The 19,721-nt window shown below is 43.7% G+C and overlaps 1 protein-coding gene across 13 annotated transcripts in view; it reads left to right on the top strand.

Moving 5' to 3' along the window:
- HERC1 (HECT and RLD domain containing E3 ubiquitin protein ligase family member 1) overlaps window positions 1-19,721 on the top strand; it is a 110,350-nt gene that overhangs the window by 78,486 nt on the left and 12,143 nt on the right. For 9 of the 13 annotated variants that reach the window (XM_077918958.1, XM_077918952.1, XM_077918957.1 and 6 more), the window contains 17 exons: window positions 1,268-1,527; window positions 1,845-1,972; window positions 3,746-3,873; window positions 6,932-7,132; window positions 7,886-8,016; window positions 8,863-9,062; window positions 10,059-10,173; window positions 10,587-10,733; window positions 10,945-11,046; window positions 12,094-12,267; window positions 13,196-13,489; window positions 14,452-14,517; window positions 16,023-16,148; window positions 16,685-16,823; window positions 17,448-17,629; window positions 18,480-18,635; window positions 19,349-19,471. In XM_077918958.1, coding sequence (XP_077775084.1) covers window positions 1,268-1,527; window positions 1,845-1,972; window positions 3,746-3,873; window positions 6,932-7,132; window positions 7,886-8,016; window positions 8,863-9,062; window positions 10,059-10,173; window positions 10,587-10,733; window positions 10,945-11,046; window positions 12,094-12,267; window positions 13,196-13,489; window positions 14,452-14,517; window positions 16,023-16,148; window positions 16,685-16,823; window positions 17,448-17,629; window positions 18,480-18,635; window positions 19,349-19,471 — 2,672 coding nt within the window. The remainder of the gene's footprint in view (window positions 1-1,267; window positions 1,528-1,844; window positions 1,973-3,745; window positions 3,874-6,931; window positions 7,133-7,885; window positions 8,017-8,862; window positions 9,063-10,058; window positions 10,174-10,586; window positions 10,734-10,944; window positions 11,047-12,093; window positions 12,268-13,195; window positions 13,490-14,451; window positions 14,518-16,022; window positions 16,149-16,684; window positions 16,824-17,447; window positions 17,630-18,479; window positions 18,636-19,348; window positions 19,472-19,721) is intronic. The other 4 variants (XM_028706313.2, XM_077918960.1, XM_077918959.1 and 1 more) reach the window with 2 other exon arrangements.

The following is a 19,721-nucleotide window of genomic DNA, read 5'->3' as shown; positions in this document are numbered from 1 at the left end:
TTATTCTTAACAGGGCATCATTTTAAGTACAGGCACCAGAAATGAGAGCTCCCTAGTGTTTCTCACCATTTCAGGGGTAGACAAAGGTTGAGAATATTTTTTTGGTTTTTTTTATTATGGCATTTGCTTTCCTCTGTTGTTGTTGGCTGCTTTGCCTTTCCTTTTTGGAAGGAAAAGTAAGCTACAGCCACATGAAATGAAACATTCTTGACCTATTGAAAATGAGTGAGAATGTGGCTATGAATTTATTTTCTAAAATTTAAAGATAGTTAGTTAGACCCGGAGTTAAGCATGCATAACTAAAACTGTCTTCCCAAACTCCTCACCATAGAACCCTGCCTCTTGAAAACGTCCCATAAAGGGCGGAGGACCCTATTAAGTGGAGTGAGCTGTTGTGCTGCAGTGGTGGGGGGTCTCTAAAAAATGGCAGAGGCACCTTAAGCAATTGGCAGTGTTGCACCTGCACTGGCTGTATTTGGGTCCTGCAAAATCTGGCCATTGCATCTCAAAAGGGATATTACACAGCCATGGAGTGGCAACCAGAATGGTTGGGAATTGTAACAACTCTCCTATGAGGGAAGGTTATGTTGGGGGATTTTCAGTTTAGGAAAATTAAGATTCTCATACTGTTAGAATCCAGGACAGGCAGAAGGAATTCCTGCTTCAAAAAGTGCACAGTTAAACTGTGATGCACACCACCTTGGATGGCTTTTGGCTTTAAAAGTGGTTTAGACAAATTCAGGGAGGAGAAGACTATCAATGGTTGCTAGTCACGATGCTTGTATATTACTTCCATGCCTCTGTATACCTTGTGGGGGGACAACGCTGGAAGGAGAAAGTTTATTGTCCTCATAGCCTGCTTGTAGGCTTCCCATAAGAATGGTCATTGTGGGAAAGGGGATATTGGACTAGAAAGGCCTTGGGCCTGGTTAAGCAGGTCTCTTCCAGTGCAAAATTGCCATTGCAATGCAACATGGTGTTGAGCACGCAGTGCTCTAACATACTGAAAGAAATGTTTTTAAAGGGGAGTGTGTATGGTGTTGAATGCGCTCTAGCAACGTTCTTGGGGAAACAGGTGGAGAAGGCATACCAATTTTGTGCTGAGTGAAGGAGTGGGAATACATGAAAACTTGAGTTTTTTTCAGCTCCTTGGAGATTTCAGGTGTGTGGGCTGGGTCCTCCTTCCATGCTTGTTTTGTGGGTAATAATGTTCAACCTTATCTGTTCTTGTCACTCATCCGAACATCATCTCATTGTTTTGTCTAAGCAGGTATAATTGCCCATTTGTATGCCCATCCTTCCTATGATCCTTCTACTGTAGGCCCTCTGGAGCTGGCTAATGCACTAGCAGCTTGCTGCCTTTCTTCAAGGTTGTCCTCGCAACATAGGCAGTGGGCTGCTCAGCAGCTTGTCCGAACTCTTGCAGCTCAAGATCGAGATAATCAAACCAGCCCACAGACCCTTGCAGATATGGGTGGGGATCTGCGCAAATGCTCCTTCATCAAGCTGGAGGCTCACCAGAACAGGGTAATAATCCGTTCAGAATATCTACATCACTGTTTTTTAAATGGCATTTCTCCAAGAGGTGCTTGTTAAACTACTGTCTTATGCATTAAGCATGGGACTTGTTCTCATCGCACAGCTGTAGATTGGTACACCGGAACTCCCATCGGCCCCAGCATCATATGGCCGTTGCTGGCTGGGGGCTGATGGGAGTTGTAGTCTGAAACATCTGGAGGCTGACAAAGGCTGCATTAGAGAATTGCATGTTACTTGTATTTTGAAGTACACATGTTTAAATGCTTGCCTTGTAACTTCACAATTATTATTGTTGTTTACTGTAGGTAATGACGTGTGTGTGGTGCAACAAAAAAGGGCTATTAGCAACAAGTGGCAATGATGGAACAATTCGGGTGTGGAATGTTACGAAGAAGCAGTACTCATTGCAACAAACATGTGTGTTCAACAAATTGTAAGTGATCCTTTGAGATGTTAGATTCATTCAGCTTAATGTGCCAGCTTTGTAGGTAAAATATTAGCTAGGAGAGTTATCAAGGGCCTATGCATGTTTTGTAAATTCAATTTTCTACATGCTTAATGCAACTTCATTTCCTCTATCCCATTTTATTAATCTATATTAATACTATTGCTTGCTAAACATGAGTTGTGTGTGTTATTTTGATGGCAGCCATTTTGCTTTGATTTCCCGTAATGCTTATATACATTGTAACCATGACAAACAGCCTTGTTCAGATGCATTAAAGTCTGCCTGCTGATTCCCAAAGGTATAGGATATTCCTTGCAACCAGCTTCTCCACTGCACTTACAGTAATGTATTTACAAAGTCCTTGGTCCAGGATACCTTAAGGACTGCTCATATCTCTGCCTGATCACTCATAGCTTGGGTGCACAGCTCATATCCACAAGGGACATTGTAACCAATATTGTGGGCCCAGCTCAGTAAAGCTCCCTCCCAGCTGAGTTCAGATAGGACTCCTCCCTGTTGAACTTAACAGTGCCTACTGAAGATATTTATTTATTTTTTTATTGCTAGTCTTAACTGTTTTTATTTTTAAGCCATACTGTACACTGCCTAGAGACTAAGGTGTTAAGTCGTGCATAGAACCATAGAATTGTAGTGTTGGAAGGAACACTGATGGTCATCTAGTCCAATCCCCTGCAGTGCAGGAATCATACATAAGAGGTGGCCATCAACCTCTGCTTAAAAACCTCCAAAGAAGGAGAGTCCACTACTTCTCATGGGAGTTTGTTCCACTGTTGAGCAGTTCTTACTGTCAGAAAGTTCGTACTGATTAAAGCATTGACATCCCATTTTTATTATTTTTAGCTATGTTAAGAATTGGATGTGGGTGCTGCAGGATGTATGGCGATCAATGTGTAACAGCTTAGAAAAGTACTCATATCTTGCATCATGTCCAAGTGTTGCAAAGGAGCCTCAGTGAAGCTGTGTTTCTTGGGAAAGCTGCTGCTAGCTACAGGAAACAGTGTAATAGTCACAGTGACAGTGCATGAGGGTCCCTATGCAAGAGTGCTTGTAAAACAGGGAAACTGGCTTGGCTTTATCACAGACTGAAGCTCCTGGAGCCTTAATAACAGGATGCAAGCTTAGAACAGTATTTATATCTCTGTTTGGGAAGTGATGACTGTACTTGCCTTAGGATTTATTGAATACCCTACCATGCCATAAAGTAGCCCATAGGCAGGGGATAGATAGGGCATTCCCACCAGTCCCAACCAGGGCTTTTTTCAGCTGGAGCTCACTGGAACTCAGTTCTGGCACCTCTCAGGTGGGTTCTGGCAACTTCCAGGTGGGCTCCATTGCCATTCTAAGAGAACAAGGGAGGTGTTCATGGTGAGTTCCAGCACCTCTTTTTCTAGAAAAATAGTCCCAAGCAACATAACCAGTGGTCAGGTATGATGGGAGCTGCAGCCTGACAAAATATGTACAAGTTTATTGTCCCTAAACCATAAGTTTATTATCCCTGCCATAGCTTTTACAATAGATGGGTTTAAGTTTTGCAAGAATAATAGTGTCTGGAGTGGAGCTTCATTTATACCCTTTCCAAAATGATTTTGTTGTTAAGGTATGATCAAAGCTGGACCAGTGATTGAGAGCCACTTAATTGTATGGCTTACATAGAGCGATCTGTTTGAGAAACTGACTTGTTTCAAATATGCCTTACCTTCTACGTTCCTCTAACTGAAAGCTAAAATTATATTTCAGGGAAGGGGACGAAGAGGAGAACTTGGGGTCACCTAGCGATCCTAGCTTATCACTTGCCTGTTGGAGTGTCAGTGGCAAGTACCTGGCTGGAGCCCTGGAGAAGATGGTGAACATATGGCAAGTTAATGGTATGAGCCACATAAAACTGAATGTTGCATACCTGTCATCAGAAGGAGCCATCCTCATTGTGGTGGGGTAGAATGTAACTTGATTATAAAACTGGCCTGATACATTTCTCTGCCAGAGTGGAACAGCAAATGGAATAAAACAAAGGTGCATATTACCCAAAGCTGAACAAGTTATGATGGTGCCCGAGGGCTGAAATCCCATAAGCACCTCTTTCTCGGGAATAGAAATACAATCATAAATATAAAAGTAATAGTGACATCCAAAGTGAGCTGCCCGAGGCAACCATCTCCTTCTGTCTAATGGTAGGGCTGGTCCTGCTTGATCACATAGTGGCAAGAGTAGTTTGTCTTTAAAAGCAAAGTAATAATTCTGTGTACTTTGTGGGCCAATAATACCAGGTGTGTAGTACCACTTGCTTTCTGATTAATTTAGGTATCTAGCGCATGATTAATAGGTATTGTTCATTTAAAGCAGTGTTTCCCAACCACTGTTCCGCGGCACACTAGTGTGCCGCGAGATGTTGCCTGGTGTGCCGCGGGAAAAATTAAAAAATTGAAAGATTTTTTTTTTTTAAAAGTCAAATTTTCGATTGGGGCGCCGTCACTAGATGACCCCTGGGGTTCCCTCCCTCCCTCCCGCTCTGCGCCTCCCTCCTCCTCCTCCTCCGGGGAGGCCCTTCCTGGCTCTCGGCCAAGGCTTGGCGGCTGCCACTCACTCACTCGCTCGCCCACCCGTCCCTCCATCCCTGCACCCGGCCTCTCCCCCTCCGTCCCCGGCGCGGGGGCTGCCGGGATCCGTAGTCCCCTCGCCCTTGGGCTCCGCGCCCGCGCGGGGTGCGCGAACTACGTTTCCCAGCGTGGCCTGGCGGGCCGGACGTTTTGTTTGAAGCGCTCTTCTCCCGGCCATGGAATGAGCGCGGCGGCGGCGGCCGGGCGGGCAGGGGCTCTTCCGCGCAGACCCCGCGCAGCCTGCCTGCGCCCCCCAGAGATCAGGCGGCAGGATGGAGCCCGGGGATCCCGGCGGAGCGGCGGAGGCTGCCCCCCAGGTAGGGCTGCGTCGGGGTTTTTTTATTTTTGCAATGCTGCATCCGCGCCGGAGGGGACGCATTGGACCGCGGGGAGACCCCTTGGCGGGCGTGCAAGGCAATGCATGCGTGCAGGCGTTGCATGGAGTGCAGTGCAATGCAATGGCAACGCGGCGCCCTGCATGCATGCATGCAACTTCCACCGGCGCTCCGGACTTGGCAGGTGAGGGGGGTCCCCAGTGGGCGGCAGAGAGAGCCGGGAGGGCGAAGGGGAGCCGGGGGGGAGCAGCGCTGCTCCCCGAGCCGAGCCCGGGGGGAAACTTCGGCGTCATTGCGCCGGGTGTTGGAAGCGGAGGCTGGCGGGGGCCCCTCACCTGCAAAACCTGGTCGCCTCTCATATATTTCGTGCATTGCATTCATCACCCGCTTTCTCCTCCAAGGAGCTCCCGGGGGCGCGCGTGGTTCTCCCCGTGTTATCCTCGCAACAACAGCCCTGCGAGGTGGGTCAGGCGAGTGGCCCAAGGGAGCACCCAGGGATTGTCCTGGCCAGGTGGGGTGATTTGAACCCTGCTCTCTGCCCGGTCTTCGTCCTCATTTAGCCCCCACATGTGCATGACTGTGCATGACTGAGGTTTTCCCCCCTCGTCTTGGCTATGGTGTGAGTCTGTGCTGTTAATTAATGGGGTTCTGCCTTCGGAGAAGATGAGCCAGCCCTCAAGGAGGTGATTATGTAATTTGCTAGCAATTCATGTCCCTCCCAGCGTGACGCTGCGCGCTGACGTCACGGGGCTGTAATGGTGGTGTGTCTCGAGATTTTTTTCATGAAACAAGTGTGCCTTTGCCCAAAAAAGGTTGGGAAACACTGATTTAAAAATCCAAATAATTTTAAACTCCCCCTGCATCCATGGGCCACTTTACACTTTGCACTTTTGAATGTTTAGACATCTAAGATTTTGAAGTCTTAAAAAAAAAAAAAAGCTGGGATTGGCAGCAGCTGCTTCTTCAGCAACAATGGTTTTTAAAATTAACCTTTTATCAGGAAGAATTTTACAGAAAAAAGTGTTCTCTCCACTCTTGAGGTTGCAAAGCTCAGCACTTGCTCTCCTTTGTGTAGAGATTTTCAAAAGGGATACATGACAAATCTGAAGACTAATGAATTGTTCAGGCTGTTTATGTTAGCCAGATTTAATATGTTTCCCTCAATGATAGTAAGAGGAAGATATTTATCAGAGCATCTCTGCAAATGTAGTAAACAGGAACCTGATACTTTGGAGCATATTTTCTTTTCTTGTGATTTTGGCATTTATGCCTGAAGACAATTATTAGAGGCCTTACAACTCAACAGGCTCAGTTCTATGCTGCCCATGGTTCAGGACATGCTCTCAGACAGGAATGATCAAATTACTTTAATAGTGGCTGAATTTTTGAGTGCTGTCCTTGTAGAAAGAGATTTAGTGGTTCTTAATTGATCGGTAATGTGGTAGTGTTGTATTGTATTATTTATGCAAATTGATTTTCTCTGGAGTTAAAGATCTGACTGGGACAAATCTTGTTATGTTGAGCTCATATTTTGCACAATTTGTATACGGTGTCTGTTTGATAGTGTGTGGTTTGCTATGCCTAATAAAGGATTTTAAATAAAATTAACCTTTGCTTAGAACAGCAGCTGAGAGAAAGAGGATAAATAACTGAAGATGGGTTCACAGTTGGGTTGAAACATGCTAGAACTCCCGTTGGGCTCATCTGGGGTGGGGGCAAACCTTCAAGACACCTGCAGGGGAAAGCTTTTGGGATTCCCAGACACAAGCATCCTCAACCTTTAGCAAACTAAAGTCTGTCCTCCTGCTGTGTAAAAGAGCCTTTGAATGGGCTATCTGATAGCTTGTACAATCACAGGTTAAAATTGCCAGAGTGCTTTGGCAGTGCCTAGCTGGGGAGAATGCTACAGAAGTGACAGTGCTGCTCTTGGATGTGTTTTCATCTTTTGGGATTATGGAAATTAGTGAAAAATTAGGCACATGTTACTTTCTTAGGAGGAAAAGGACTCTTGGATGTTCAGCCACATTGGGTGTCTGCTCTAGCATGGCCAGAAGAAGGACCAGCTGCAACATGGACAGGAGAAGCTCCAGAATCACTCCTCGTAGGTCGTATGGATGGATCTCTTGGACTTATTGAAGTTTTAGATGTTTCTGCCATGCACAGAGTTGAATTGGAACACTGCTACAGAAAGGATGGTAAGTAGGTGCTGCTGATATGTTATAAAGTGGTTATTTTTTTAAAAAATGTTGCTTTTTGAAGCTTAGAATGCTTTGGAAGTCTTGTTTTGAGAGTTAATCACAAGCTTCAGTTAACCTTCAGTTAAAACCATAATCTGAAGTGCAGATGCCAGCCATGGTTATGCCAGCTAGTGTTCTGGAATAATCTGATTTGTGGTTAACTCTGGTTTGCATTGGTGCCCTTTTCAAGGTTAATGCTGGGAAGGATGTGTTGCTTACGATAGGCAAAAGGGATAGAGCACATGTCCTCAAGGCCAGTTGCTGTTATGAAAATCATGACTTGCAAGGAGCCAGCCTGAACTTGATCTCTGTTTCTCACTCATGTCATTCATGAAGGCCACGCCTGGTGGATTTATGTTCTTTAATTCCCTATAGTGTGCAATATGCTCAGCTATGAACATTTCTGACTACCTATTAAAGAAAAATGTGGACATTTGTTTCCATATCTGTGAAAAAAACCATGATGTGCTTAGTAAGTCTTAGTCCTTGATTTTGGAAATTTCTAGGCACTTAGTCTTCAAGTAAATTGTGTAGCACAATTGGAAGTGATAGGTATTTTTAGAAGAGCTTCCTTTCCTGCACATGCTCACTCACTCACTTCCCCCTACGCTTTATTCAGCTTTGCTCTTGTTTTCTCCAGTACAAAAAAGTTTAATTAAAATTCTGCAAATTATAACTTGCTTATCCATATTTTCCTATTTGTTTCCTTAGTATCTGTTACTTGCCTTGCATGGTTTAGTGAAGACAAACCTTTTGCAATAGGCTATATGGATGGAAAGTTGCTGATAGGCACGAAAGAGCCACTCGAGAAAGGAGGAATTGTTTTAGTGGATGCACACAAGGTAAAGCCAGGCATTATCATCACCCTGCCTCCCCCAGAAAAATTCTTGAGAATTAAAATAAACTTTAAGTTTATGTGCACAAGTGTGATAGGAAGTCTGAGACAACTCTTTCAAAAGGCCAGCCTGTACTCTTAAGGGAAACCATTGCTCATTCTGAAATTGCATTGCTTTCTAATTGCTGTTAGGTTATTAAAATTACTTTATTACTTAGTGACACAGATATAAAGTCGTGTCTTCCTCTGTCATTAAGGTCACCAGTTAAAGTAGTGGTCCTTTGCATTATTTGTCATTTAATTTTTGATGACTTTTTAAATGATCTTTGTGAAGCAAAGTATAAGTACCCCTAAGTACAACTGCTAGCGGCCAGAGAGCAGGGAAAGAAGAGGGAATCATCTTAGGAGCAAAGATGCCATTTCTGCATTTGTGGGCCCTTGCAGTATTTTCACAGGGGAGGCGGCAAATTCACCAGTCTGGAGTCTGTCATATACCTTTGCCCTGGACCTAGAGAAGCATTTCCAATTGCTAGCTTCCCCATTTATCTATTTAAACAGGGGGAGTTATTTTTTTCAAATGGGTTTATTTAGTTAGCATTCGTGTCATGTAAAGATGCCATATTTCAAAAAGTAAAAACCAGGACACCGCAAAAGTTGTTGAACTTTTTTAAGACAAACCCCAAAGTTTACAAAAAACGTGATTTCTCGTGATTGCCAAAGATCCAGGAAAAGGCTCCGCCTTCCGGAAATTCCCCCCAGACGTCACTTCCTTTCAAATCCTTGTAATGTCTGGGAAATCCCAGACGTTTGGCAGCCCTACTACAGTGTATTTCCTTCTTCTCCAATTCTTCAGGACACCATTGTCAGCATGAAATGGGATCCAACTGGCAAGATGCTCATGACTTGTGCCAAGGAAGAGTCTGTCAAGCTCTGGGGATACATGGGGAGCTGCTGGCGACAGCTGTACTTGCTTCCTCACCAGGCTGTTGTGAATACCATAGCCTGGTGCAGCCTTCTAGGGAAAGGCCCCAAACCACAGCTCCTGCTGGCTACGTAAGTTGACCTTTTGCTTTTAATTCTTTGGTTCATCTTTGTACTGGCTGATAATCCTTTTCAGTAGTTCAGGCTTATATTATCCATAAACAAAAACAGGCCTGCTTTTTGATGGATTTCTAGGACATTTCACCCTGCATTTACTCGTTTTAAAAATAGTTATTTTTTAAGCCCAAATGGATGAACTCTGTATTGCCTCTGTTTTGTTTTGTTTTGTTTTGTTTTTAAATTCCAAATAAACTCTCAGAGTCCCTTCCAACTCTATGATTCTACAGTGGTACCTTGGTTTACATACGCTTCAGGTTACATACGCTTCAGGTTACAGACTCCGCTAACCCAGAAATAGTGCTTCAGGTTAAGCACTTTGCTTCAGGATGAGAACAGAAATCGTGCTCCGGCGGCGTGGCAGCAGCAGGAGGCCCCATTAGCTAAAGTGATGCTTTAGGTTAAGAACAGTTTCAGGTTAAGTACGGACCTCCGGAACAAATTAAGTACTTAACCTGAGGTACCACTGTATATTAAGATTCCTGCATTGCAAGGAGTTGGACTAGATGACCCTTGGGATCCCTTCACTCTATAGTTCTATGATTCTGTGATTCTAAATGGTTCTGCATTCTTTCTGTTAAATATAAAAGTACAAAATGGTGCCATAGTTTCAGAATTTTGGACACAATCTTCACAGTTTTACCATCTTCTCCCAGTACCTGTGTCATGTTTCTGTAGTAGAACCCATCCTTTGGATGTACCTTCCCCCCACATCCTCAAAGAAGGTACCAGATGAAAGGAGAGACAAGCTTCATCTCTTTGTTCCCCTCTGCTGTCTTCTGCCATCTTTGTAATATAGGGAAAGTTCTGAGAAGGCAGCTTGCAAGATTTCCGGAGACTGAAAAGCAAAACCTTTAGTGCAAACATGATTATTTTGTTAACCAACTTGCCCTACTTTGTTGACTGATAAATTGTGGCCCTTCAATATTGCTTTTCTTAATTTTTATTTAGAGGATGCCAGAATGGTTTGCTTTGTGTTTGGACTGTTCCTCAAGATGAGCTGGTCTTACTGCAATCCAGTCTGCGTTGTTCAGAAGGATGGTGGGATGAGGAAGCCAATGGCAAGGTAAAGAGAACCCTAGGGAGCAAGAGGAATCTAGATGCTTCCCTTCCTTGTTAGAAGGAGTGTGGTCCAGAAAGCAACAATATCTGATTTAGGAAGGCATCTGTCTTGGGGTGACAGAGGCAAAATAGACCTAGATTGTGCTGATGATTGGGAGTGAACAAACAATTCACTCTTATTTGTCTGTAATATTTAAAAATAATTGCTCAGCATGTTCTCAGTATTTATTCCTAGCAAACTGTCCATAAATACACCCACTGTGTCTATCTAATTTATGTTTGTTGAAGAAACTGCTCTGTTTCCAAATATTTTTGGGTGGGTAGGGATGGAGCTGCAGAAGGTAAGTGCAGAGTAGTAAAATGTTTGATGTATTTTTTAATACAAAATATGCCCTAATGGTGATATTTCATTTCTAGGATGCCTACAGGAAAGTAGCTGAAACGAAGTGCATCCATCAGCTGAAAGGGCATATCACGCCTGTTCGGACAGTGGCCTTCAGTTCTGATGGACTAACCTTGGTATCAGGTGGACTTGGTGGGCTTGTGAACATTTGGTCTTTACGGGTAAGCAAACACTATTTAAGGAAATGTAAAGCTTGTTTTCATTCATTGTAGTCTTTTAGGGTTCCTGCATAGGCACACAAGTTTGCACTTACCCTAAAGATTAGGAAATATTTAAAAGTTATTTTACTGATGACCTGAATGTAGCCACGAGAGAACAATTAGCTGGGCTTAAGTAATCAGCTTTTGTGGGTTTATCCTGTCTTTCCTTTAGGATGGATCTGTTTTACAGAGTGTTGTGATAGGTTCTGGAGCCATTCAGACAACCGTATGGATCCCTGAGGTTGGAGTAGCTGCTTGTTCTAGTAGATCAAAGGTATTTTTCATTTTGTTTGAATGGAATTCTGAATGCCCATCTTCTCTCCTCTGTGGGCTTGGGCTAGCCCAAGTTTTAATCCCTGCCTTGACTGTGTGTGCTCAGTCCTGTGGGTAACCAAGTGTGCCATCCTAGTGACAGCTGTGAACTTGAATCAAGCAATGAACTAAACTTGTATCTCAGCCAGTATCTCATAACAGTTTGTACAGGAATTACTGGCAGTGTATAGTAATGGACAGCTGATTTCAGGCTTGCTACATGGAATAGTTAGTCTAAATTTGCACGTAATGAAGAATCTGGCTGTAGTGCTGATGCTCCTTCTCCTCCTCCAAAACACCTGCAGAGACTTGCTTTTGTCTTGCCTGACAAATAATGAAATTTGTAATTTCTGACCACTGGTGGAACAATTGGAAATAGTAACATAGTAATTAATGTTTTCCATATTGTTGACATAGTCTATATTATTGGCAAGCACTAGAGGGGGAATCTGTGTTACTTAAATGCAACAAGAAGTCTTGTGGTACCTTAAAAACTTATCAAGTTGCATTTCTACGCTCATTTACTTGGGAATAAGCCGCATTGAACTCCATGGGACTCACTTCTGAATCGAGTTGTATAGGATTGTGCTGCAAGGCTGCAATCCTAAACATACTTACTAGGGAGTGTAAGCTCCATTGAACGCAGTGGACCTTACCTCTGAGAAAACATGCTGAGGACTCTGCTGTTTCAAACTAAGAGTTTGTGCATCTGGCAAAATGGACTGTTGCCAATGAAACCTCTGCTACAGAATAAATGTTTTGTCTGTAAGGTAGATACCGCAAGACTCTTTGTTGTTTACCCTCAGTGTATTAAAAATAACAGATACATTAAAGAAGGGAGAAAAGGGAGGGGAATGCTTGCAATTAGCAACATAAAATCAGTGATGAAATACAAATAATTATAGTAAACAAAACCAGATTTATATCAAGCTTCTATCTGTTTGTAAAAGCTAAGCAAGCTGTTTTTCTCCTTTCTTTCCTGAATTGGACATATTTGAATTTTGTTCAGGATGTGTTGGTGGTGAATTGCACATCAGAATGGATCTCTTCCAACCATATCCTTGCAACCTGTAGGACTGCTTTGAAACAACAGGGGATTCTTGGGTTAAACATGGCTCCCTGCATGAGGGCTTTCCTAGAGCGTCTGCCCATAATGCTTCAGGAACAGTATGCTTATGAAAAGGTAAGAGGAGGACTTGAATAAGGTGACATGTTAGTAATTCAAGAAAGCTGCAAAGTGCTGTTTAACTGTGCATAGTGCTTAACAAAACATTTTTAACACAAGATGTGAGTAGAAATGCTTATCTTACCTTGCATGAAATAATATGTCTCACACACTTCTGGTTCTCCAGGATTTGTTTAAGATATGAAAAGAGAGCCTTGAAATTAATATTCTCTGGCATTGTTGGGATATGGGCAAAATATTTGACCAATTTTATATTGCTTTTTGGCAGAATAACTTCCTTTGTAGAACCGTTTTGATTTCATAAGAGTTTCATTAAGCTGATGGAAGTTAGATTGTGTGTACTGATGTAGGTTGATTGTATCAATCCGTAAGATGTCATCTTATGACCATTTGAATCCTTTTCCTAAGAAGATGTTTGGAAAGAATTGAGGGAACATGGAGAGTGAGGGAACTTCATTATTGGTGTGATATTAGTTGTGGTGTGTGTGTCCCCCCCAAGAAGGCCTGATAATTCATTGAACTGAGCCTGTGTTCATTGTTGGACTCAGAAATGAGAACACAAAGATGTACTTAAAACTGGTTAAATGACCCCAGCAACCTTCACACAGTCACCTTTCAAATGAATATGTTGGTTGCATACAATGTAGTCCTAAGTTAAAGTCATAGAGCAATATAGCTGGCAAAATGTTCTCTGGCAAAACATTGTTGTGCTAGAGAAGGCATAAGCAGGTTGCTGGTGACTTTGTTGCACAATGGATTGTACCATCTGTTGTGCTGTGAGTTTTTGCTAGTGGACGGTAGCTCCTAAAAGTCAGAGGTGGTGGTGGTGGTGGCAGCAGGAGAAAACCAATGAGTGAGTACCAGTTGGATTAGATTGACTAACCCACTCCAGGACTTTGTAAATGTTGGCTTTCCTCTTTTATAGCCCCATGTAGTTTGTGGAGACCAGCTTGTTCATAGTCCATACATGCAGTGCTTAGCTTCGCTGGCCGTGGGGCTTCACCTGGATCAGCTCCTGTGCAGCCCACCAGTCCCACCTCATCACCAGACCTGCCTCCCCGATCCTCTGACCTGGAACCCAACGGAGTGGGCCTGGTTGGAGTGCTTCTCGACGACAATTAAAGCTGCCGAGGCTCTGGCCAAAGGAGCCACTTTTCCAGAGTCTTTTACAGTCCCTGATCTGGAGCCTGTACCAGAGGATGAACTAGTCCTTCTTATGGTAAGATATGCAGGTTGGTGGTGTGACTAAAATTACAAATATCAGTGGAGCACTTGCCAGGGTTGGGCAGAGAGAGTTAGTACTGTTTCAGTGGCACCAAAACAGTAGCACACCTGCCTCCCCACCTATCCTTGGAATAAATTTTCAGGGCAATATCACCCAAAACAACCCCAGCTTTGTGCCTAATAATAATAATAATAATAATAATAATAATAATAATAATAAATATTTTAATTATCCAAGTGCCTGACATATTGAGATGCTTTTAAGAGCCCTTTATGACAGGTCAGTATTATTATTTCTCTGTTGACGATAAGGATGTTTGAGGAATTTGATTATTGGGAATTTGTATATGAACTGTCAGGATCTGAAGGAAGGATGGGATCCTGCTGCTAATATTATTCACTCACTCACTCACATACTCATTCTTCCTTTTCAGACACTCCTCTCTCTCCATTCCAGAAAACAAGTTACATAGCAGTGCTTCTCAAACAATTGAAGTGGAATCCACTGTAAACTTGCATAAACATTTTGGGATCCACTTGTAAGCTAATCCCACATTTACAAACCCAAAATTGACTGGTTGATTGGCTTGCACCACAGCCAAGTCTAGCAGCTCTCTCAATGGCTACCTCAGCTAGCCCACCCATGCTCAATGTAAAATGGTGTGTGTGTGTGAGAGAGAGGGGGGGGGGCTGGCTCAGCGAGTAGCTTCCTTGACTGGAAGTTCAAAAGTATTTGTGCATGCCCTGATGCTTCCAGTTCTTGCGGAGAAAGAAGCTCATCATTGTGCAGCCCACCCAGGAATACGTTGGGGCCTACCACAGTTTGAGAAGCACCATTTGGTAGGCTTTTGAAACATAAAGAAATTACTCCTCTGACAGAGAGAGAAGAACTGCCCTGGAAGGATGGAGAACAGCTTATGCATTTAGCCTCAATATAATTCATTTCATGTTTTGTAGGATAACTGCAAATGGATCAATGGGATGGATGAGCAGATTATGTCCTGGGCAACATCACGGCCTGAGGTTAGTATAGTGAAGGGTGTGTTTAAGCAGCCCAATGTGGTGATCCCTTTCTCTGATAGGCACCCATTTGAGAGTTTATGTCCTGTACTTTTCAAGATGGGAACATGTGACTAGGTCATCTGAATGCAGTCTCCCTCTCTTGGCATCTCCTTTAGTTCAGTCCCTGCCTTCGCCCAAAGCAAGTGTTACTCCTCTCCTCTCTTCATTTGTGCTCAGGTTGCTTTCCGCCTTTTTCCACTTTAGCTTCCATGTCCACCTCCCTCCCCCTGTTGTATTTCTGTCTCTCTCAAAAATAAATAGTTTGTTCCTCCGCCCCTTCCCCAGCATAAGTGAAATGGCTCTGACTGGCAGCCAGTCTAGTAAGCTTGTATGCCAAAAAAGCACAGTACGTCAATGTCATTAATCAAAAGGCTTCCCAACAGCCTTCAGGTGCCGGAGCAGCTTTCTCTGAGTGTTATCTCCATGTCAAATCAAGCAGCTCCAGTTCAGTGTTTCTTATCAGAAGCAGATAAGCCTGCCCCTACCAAACCCTAGCATTGTTGGGAGTGGGGTGCCATTTTGATCGATCCTAACATATGGCAAGGAACAATCCCACCAAGCAAAATAGACTCTTGCTGGAGCATGTTTTCCTGCCAGACTATGAAAAGATGACACCTCCATTGTCTTTGACAGAAAACAATAACAAACTTCGAACCGCCCAGCAAACGATACTGATATTGAATGATAGGGAAGCTTCTGAAAACCCTTTCTCAGATCAGCCCTTGGCAGTCCTAAGTTGGCTTGCCCTGGGTCTTGATCAGTATAAACTCACACACCATGTTTTATTGATACTGCTGTTTTTACTAAGGACTCTTTTGCTAATGTGGAAATCTTATTATGCTCTAAGCTTGGCCACAGACTTAACTGAAGGAAGAACCAAGACAAGGAAACCATTCAAATCACCTCGTCACATGTCCCTACCTTGGGTGAATCACATCCACATGTCAACCAATAAAGGTCATTGTCAGGGAACTGCCATTGGCTCAGGGGCGAAAGGGGGAAGGGCGGATGGATTACACAGAGCCCCCAAAGATTGTGGGAAGCAGCACTTCCTCAGCAGAGGAAGGAAGCCACGGCTCTAGTGGGGAGGAGATGCAGGGCTCAGAGGATGCAAGGCACCTTGCCTGAGCAAAGCGGGGAGGAGGGAGGTTCTCCTTTACCCAAGCCTTCCTTGCGCAGTAGGCTTTCACGCAGAGAGGGGAGGTGTAGACTGGGGGTCAGGAGACTACTCTGCTGGGGAAGATTTAAGGACCGCCCACTCTCAGATTCTGCCAGTGAATGAGCAAGACATGGAATAGAGGCGCTCTGCATCGTAAAGGTTTTTAGCACCAATAATAAAGCTTTAGAACTGACCAGTGAGGCATCTTGCCTGATTGCTCTCGAGCAACCACCCAATACCCTTAACAGTCATTCACAATAAGTAACCAGTAATCCATTCTGAAAATCTCTCTTACATTGATCCTCAGGACTGGCACCTTGGTGGAAAATGTGACGTGTACCTGTGGGGAGCCGGGAGGCATGGGCAGCTAGCTGAGGCTGGACGCAATGTCATGGTGCCTGTGTCAGCACCATCATTCTCACAAGCTCAACAGGTAAACCAGAAGCCTTTCCTTACCACTTTTTGAGGGAGAGTGGGAGGAGGCGTTATGTCTGCCTGTGCAGCAGTTGCCTCGCTTTCCATAAATGGCTGGAGTGGCTGTTGGAGCATATTTGACACAACAGCAGGAAAGTTCTGCAAAGCAAAATAACCTCAAAGCATACAAGCCACCTTTTTCATAAACAAGGAAGCTCCATAGACTAGGCTGTGCTGATGCCTAAGTCTGTAAGAGCCAATAAAAAGTTACTTGGGTGCACAATTCAGGTTTCTGAGAGTAGGCTTTAGGGCTGCCCTGTTCCCTCACAAGTTTACAAGGTGTGGTTATTATATCCTGCAACAGCAGCGGGGGATTGAACTAGATGTGCTCTGAGGTCCTTTCCAAATATGATTTTAACCCTGCTTATGGTCAATGTGTGAATTAGAAACAGATCAGCTTACTGTCTTTGTGCTTGTGCCTGTTTAGTGGTGGATGGGATCTTTTTTGTTTTGTTTTTTTAATTATGTATTTTCCATTTTCCTTAATTGCATTAGGTCATTTGTGGCCAGAACTGTACGTTTGTGATTCAAGCTAATGGAACAGTCTTGGCTTGTGGAGAAGGAAGTTATGGTCGGCTGGGACAAGGGAACTCAGATGATCTTCACGTCCTCACTGTTATTTCAGCATTGCAAGGTGAGTAGGAAAAAATATATCCATTGAATGTGGGACATAACCCATTATTCACTGATTTGATGAGACTGAGATGGTTTCACTTTTCGTTGGGACACCAGCATTTCATTTTGGGAGCTTAATAGGCAGCAATATGTCCTGGCATGATTTATAGGTTTATTTTAACAAAAATCTTTGAGCACTTTTTGTCAGTTTCACAAATTTGACAAATCAGTTTTGTTTTGCTTCTTGTTGGGATACCTTACAAAGCCTAATTGCTGATATTTCTAAAATCTCTTCCCAAAGCAACAGATCAAGTAAAACTATGTATAATGCTGAAATAATAATAATCACTTTCTTAGGTGCTCAAAGCATTTTTCATGCACTTTTACAACAACATTAGGTGGTAGTCCCCTAATGTTACACAATAGGGAAAATGGGCTGGGGGTGGGTGGGAACGCAAATAGGCTCACAGGCCTAGCTGGGGCTGATAGGAGTTGCGGTCATTTGGCTGATAGGAGTTGTGGTGCAAAACATCAGAAGGGTACCAGGTTGCTGAATGCTGCTGTGCCATATTTGGTCATTTGGCTCAACAAGCTGCTTATGCTTTGGCATAATTCTGACACTTTTTTCCTTCTTGTGCTGTAGGTTTTGTTGTGACCCAGCTGGTGACATCTTGCGGATCTGATGGGCATTCCATGGCTTTGACAGAGAGTGGTGAAGTCTTCAGCTGGGGGGATGGAGATTATGGCAAACTGGGCCACGGAAACAGTGACCGGCAGCGCCGACCCAGACAAATAGAGGCTTTGCAAGGAGAAGAAGTGGTGCAGGTTTGAGGCAACAGTTATTTCTCCCTAGTTTTAAAGTAGATTAGATGTCGCATCGACTCAATTGCTCTTTTAGGCATTAATGAAGTCTTTAATCTGAATTCAGGCCCATTGGGTAATGAGTCAAGTTTTCCTTTTACAAGGTTGGAATAGAACCAGGTGTGTTATCCCTGCCACAGGCTGACAACTGAAAGCTGCACTCCACTTCTCAATCTTCTCTCAGCAATTCTTTCCTTCTGTGTCCCCTTACTGTTTTCATGTTGGTGGCAGCCAATAAGTGGGCTGGGACAGAGAAATGCACCATGTGATTATGTCAGAACATGGTAATCGTGCCTAAACATCAAGCATACATCAAGCCTGCTACATTGTAGTAAGGCAGAATATCTGCATGCAGAACCTGAGCCCACACTTGCTGAGAGTGGAAACCACTTTGTTCCAATATGTTCATAAGCCACCTTATGCAGGTCCCATACCAATGAGCTACTGCCTCTCACCCCCCCAAAAAACTATAGCAGATGGGCCACAAGTTAAAATGCAGTCCTGGAATTGAGAAATGTATCCATAAGATACATTCTCCAAAGGTTTGAGTCAGTAAGTAGAGAAGACGTTTTCTAAATCTGAGAAAAGGCTTTACAGCTAAAGACAATGAGTGCCTTGGGTGAAGGCTACAAATCCACAAATCCATCACCTTCCTTTTCTTGAAGCCCTGAGGCCATGTGTTCTGTTGGAAATAACATATTTGTATACTGTTGCAGACTCTGTTTCTAAATATTTCTGGATATATTCATAAATAAAAAGGACATTCACCATAAGATCTTCTGATTCACTCTCCCCTCTCCTGTCTGTCCCCTAGATGTCCTGTGGCTTCAAGCATTCAGCTGTGGTGACTGCAGATGGCAAACTGTTTACCTTTGGAAATGGGGATTACGGCCGACTTGGATTAGGAAACACATCCAACAAGAAGCTTCCTGAAAGAGTGACAGCACTAGAAGGCTATCAGATAGGAGAGGTCAGGCTTGATTTGCATTCATATGTTTAAAGTGCACTCTCAGATTGCGTCACAGTCCCACAGGCGCTTCTACTTTACAGGCTGGAATTTGAAGGAGGAAATTCCTCCCCAACCATGTTCCCATATTTTAATGTTAGGTAGTTCAAAGCACGTGTACAAGCAACAACAATCCACTACTACCCCCCCAAAAAACTCTACACGTGTATTAGCTCACATTTCTACCTCCACCTTTGTGGAGAAATCAGAATATGGCCACCAGCGCTCCCTGAAGGAATGTTGGTGTGTCTTGGTTGAGATACTTAGCTGCTCTGAGGATTCCAGTATCTGTAGGGTCAGCAGCATCAGCATTTGCCTAGCCTTTTTAAAATGCTGCTGTTTACAGAGTGACTAGGTTGCCCGAGCAACTGCCCTAGAGCTTTTGAGGCTGCCCTCTCTACCATCCTGGGGGTAGGCCTTATGTGCCTGATGTCTTGTGGCATAGTTAGGCATGTCGAACGGAGGGCCTCCCACGTCCTCACTTTGGTGCCTGCTGCAGCTCATTCTCCCCTGTGGCCCTTTTTGTGGTGCCATTACTACTCCTGCTGAAAGTAGGCTGGAGAAGAACCTGCTACAGTGATATTCCTAAAACCTCTCCCCAAAGCAGCTGTCAGTTGAGACTTCTTGTTTTTGTTTTCGGTAGAAACCTAATTACAAGTTTAACTCTTCAATACTAGGTTGCCTGTGGGCTAAACCACACCATAGTAGTGTCCACAGATGGCTCAATGGTTTGGGCTTTTGGTGATGGTGACTACGGGAAGCTGGGCTTGGGAAACTCAACTGCAAAATCCTCACCACAGGTTAGCATCCTCTGTGTAATTTCTCCCATAATATCTCTAAAAGCATGTTCTGAATACACACCAATACTTTTCTTTCTGCATGTCTTTTTGTTATAGCAATAGAACTTGTTGATTTGCCTTTACCTGCCTTGGATCTCAAAGTGGGACGTTCAAATGAGTAACCCTGGCTAATATCTGAGCGTCTGTATGTTGACCCAGAAGTCAGTCTGCTGAATGTAACAGGGCTTGCTTCCAAAGAAAACTCATTTAG

Source organism: Podarcis muralis, chromosome 14 (assembly GCF_964188315.1).
Source record: "Podarcis muralis chromosome 14, rPodMur119.hap1.1, whole genome shotgun sequence".
Lineage (NCBI taxonomy): Eukaryota > Metazoa > Chordata > Lepidosauria > Squamata > Lacertidae > Podarcis > Podarcis muralis.
Note: the sequence above shows the minus strand (reverse complement) of the source record. Positions and strands in the feature narration are given on the sequence as shown.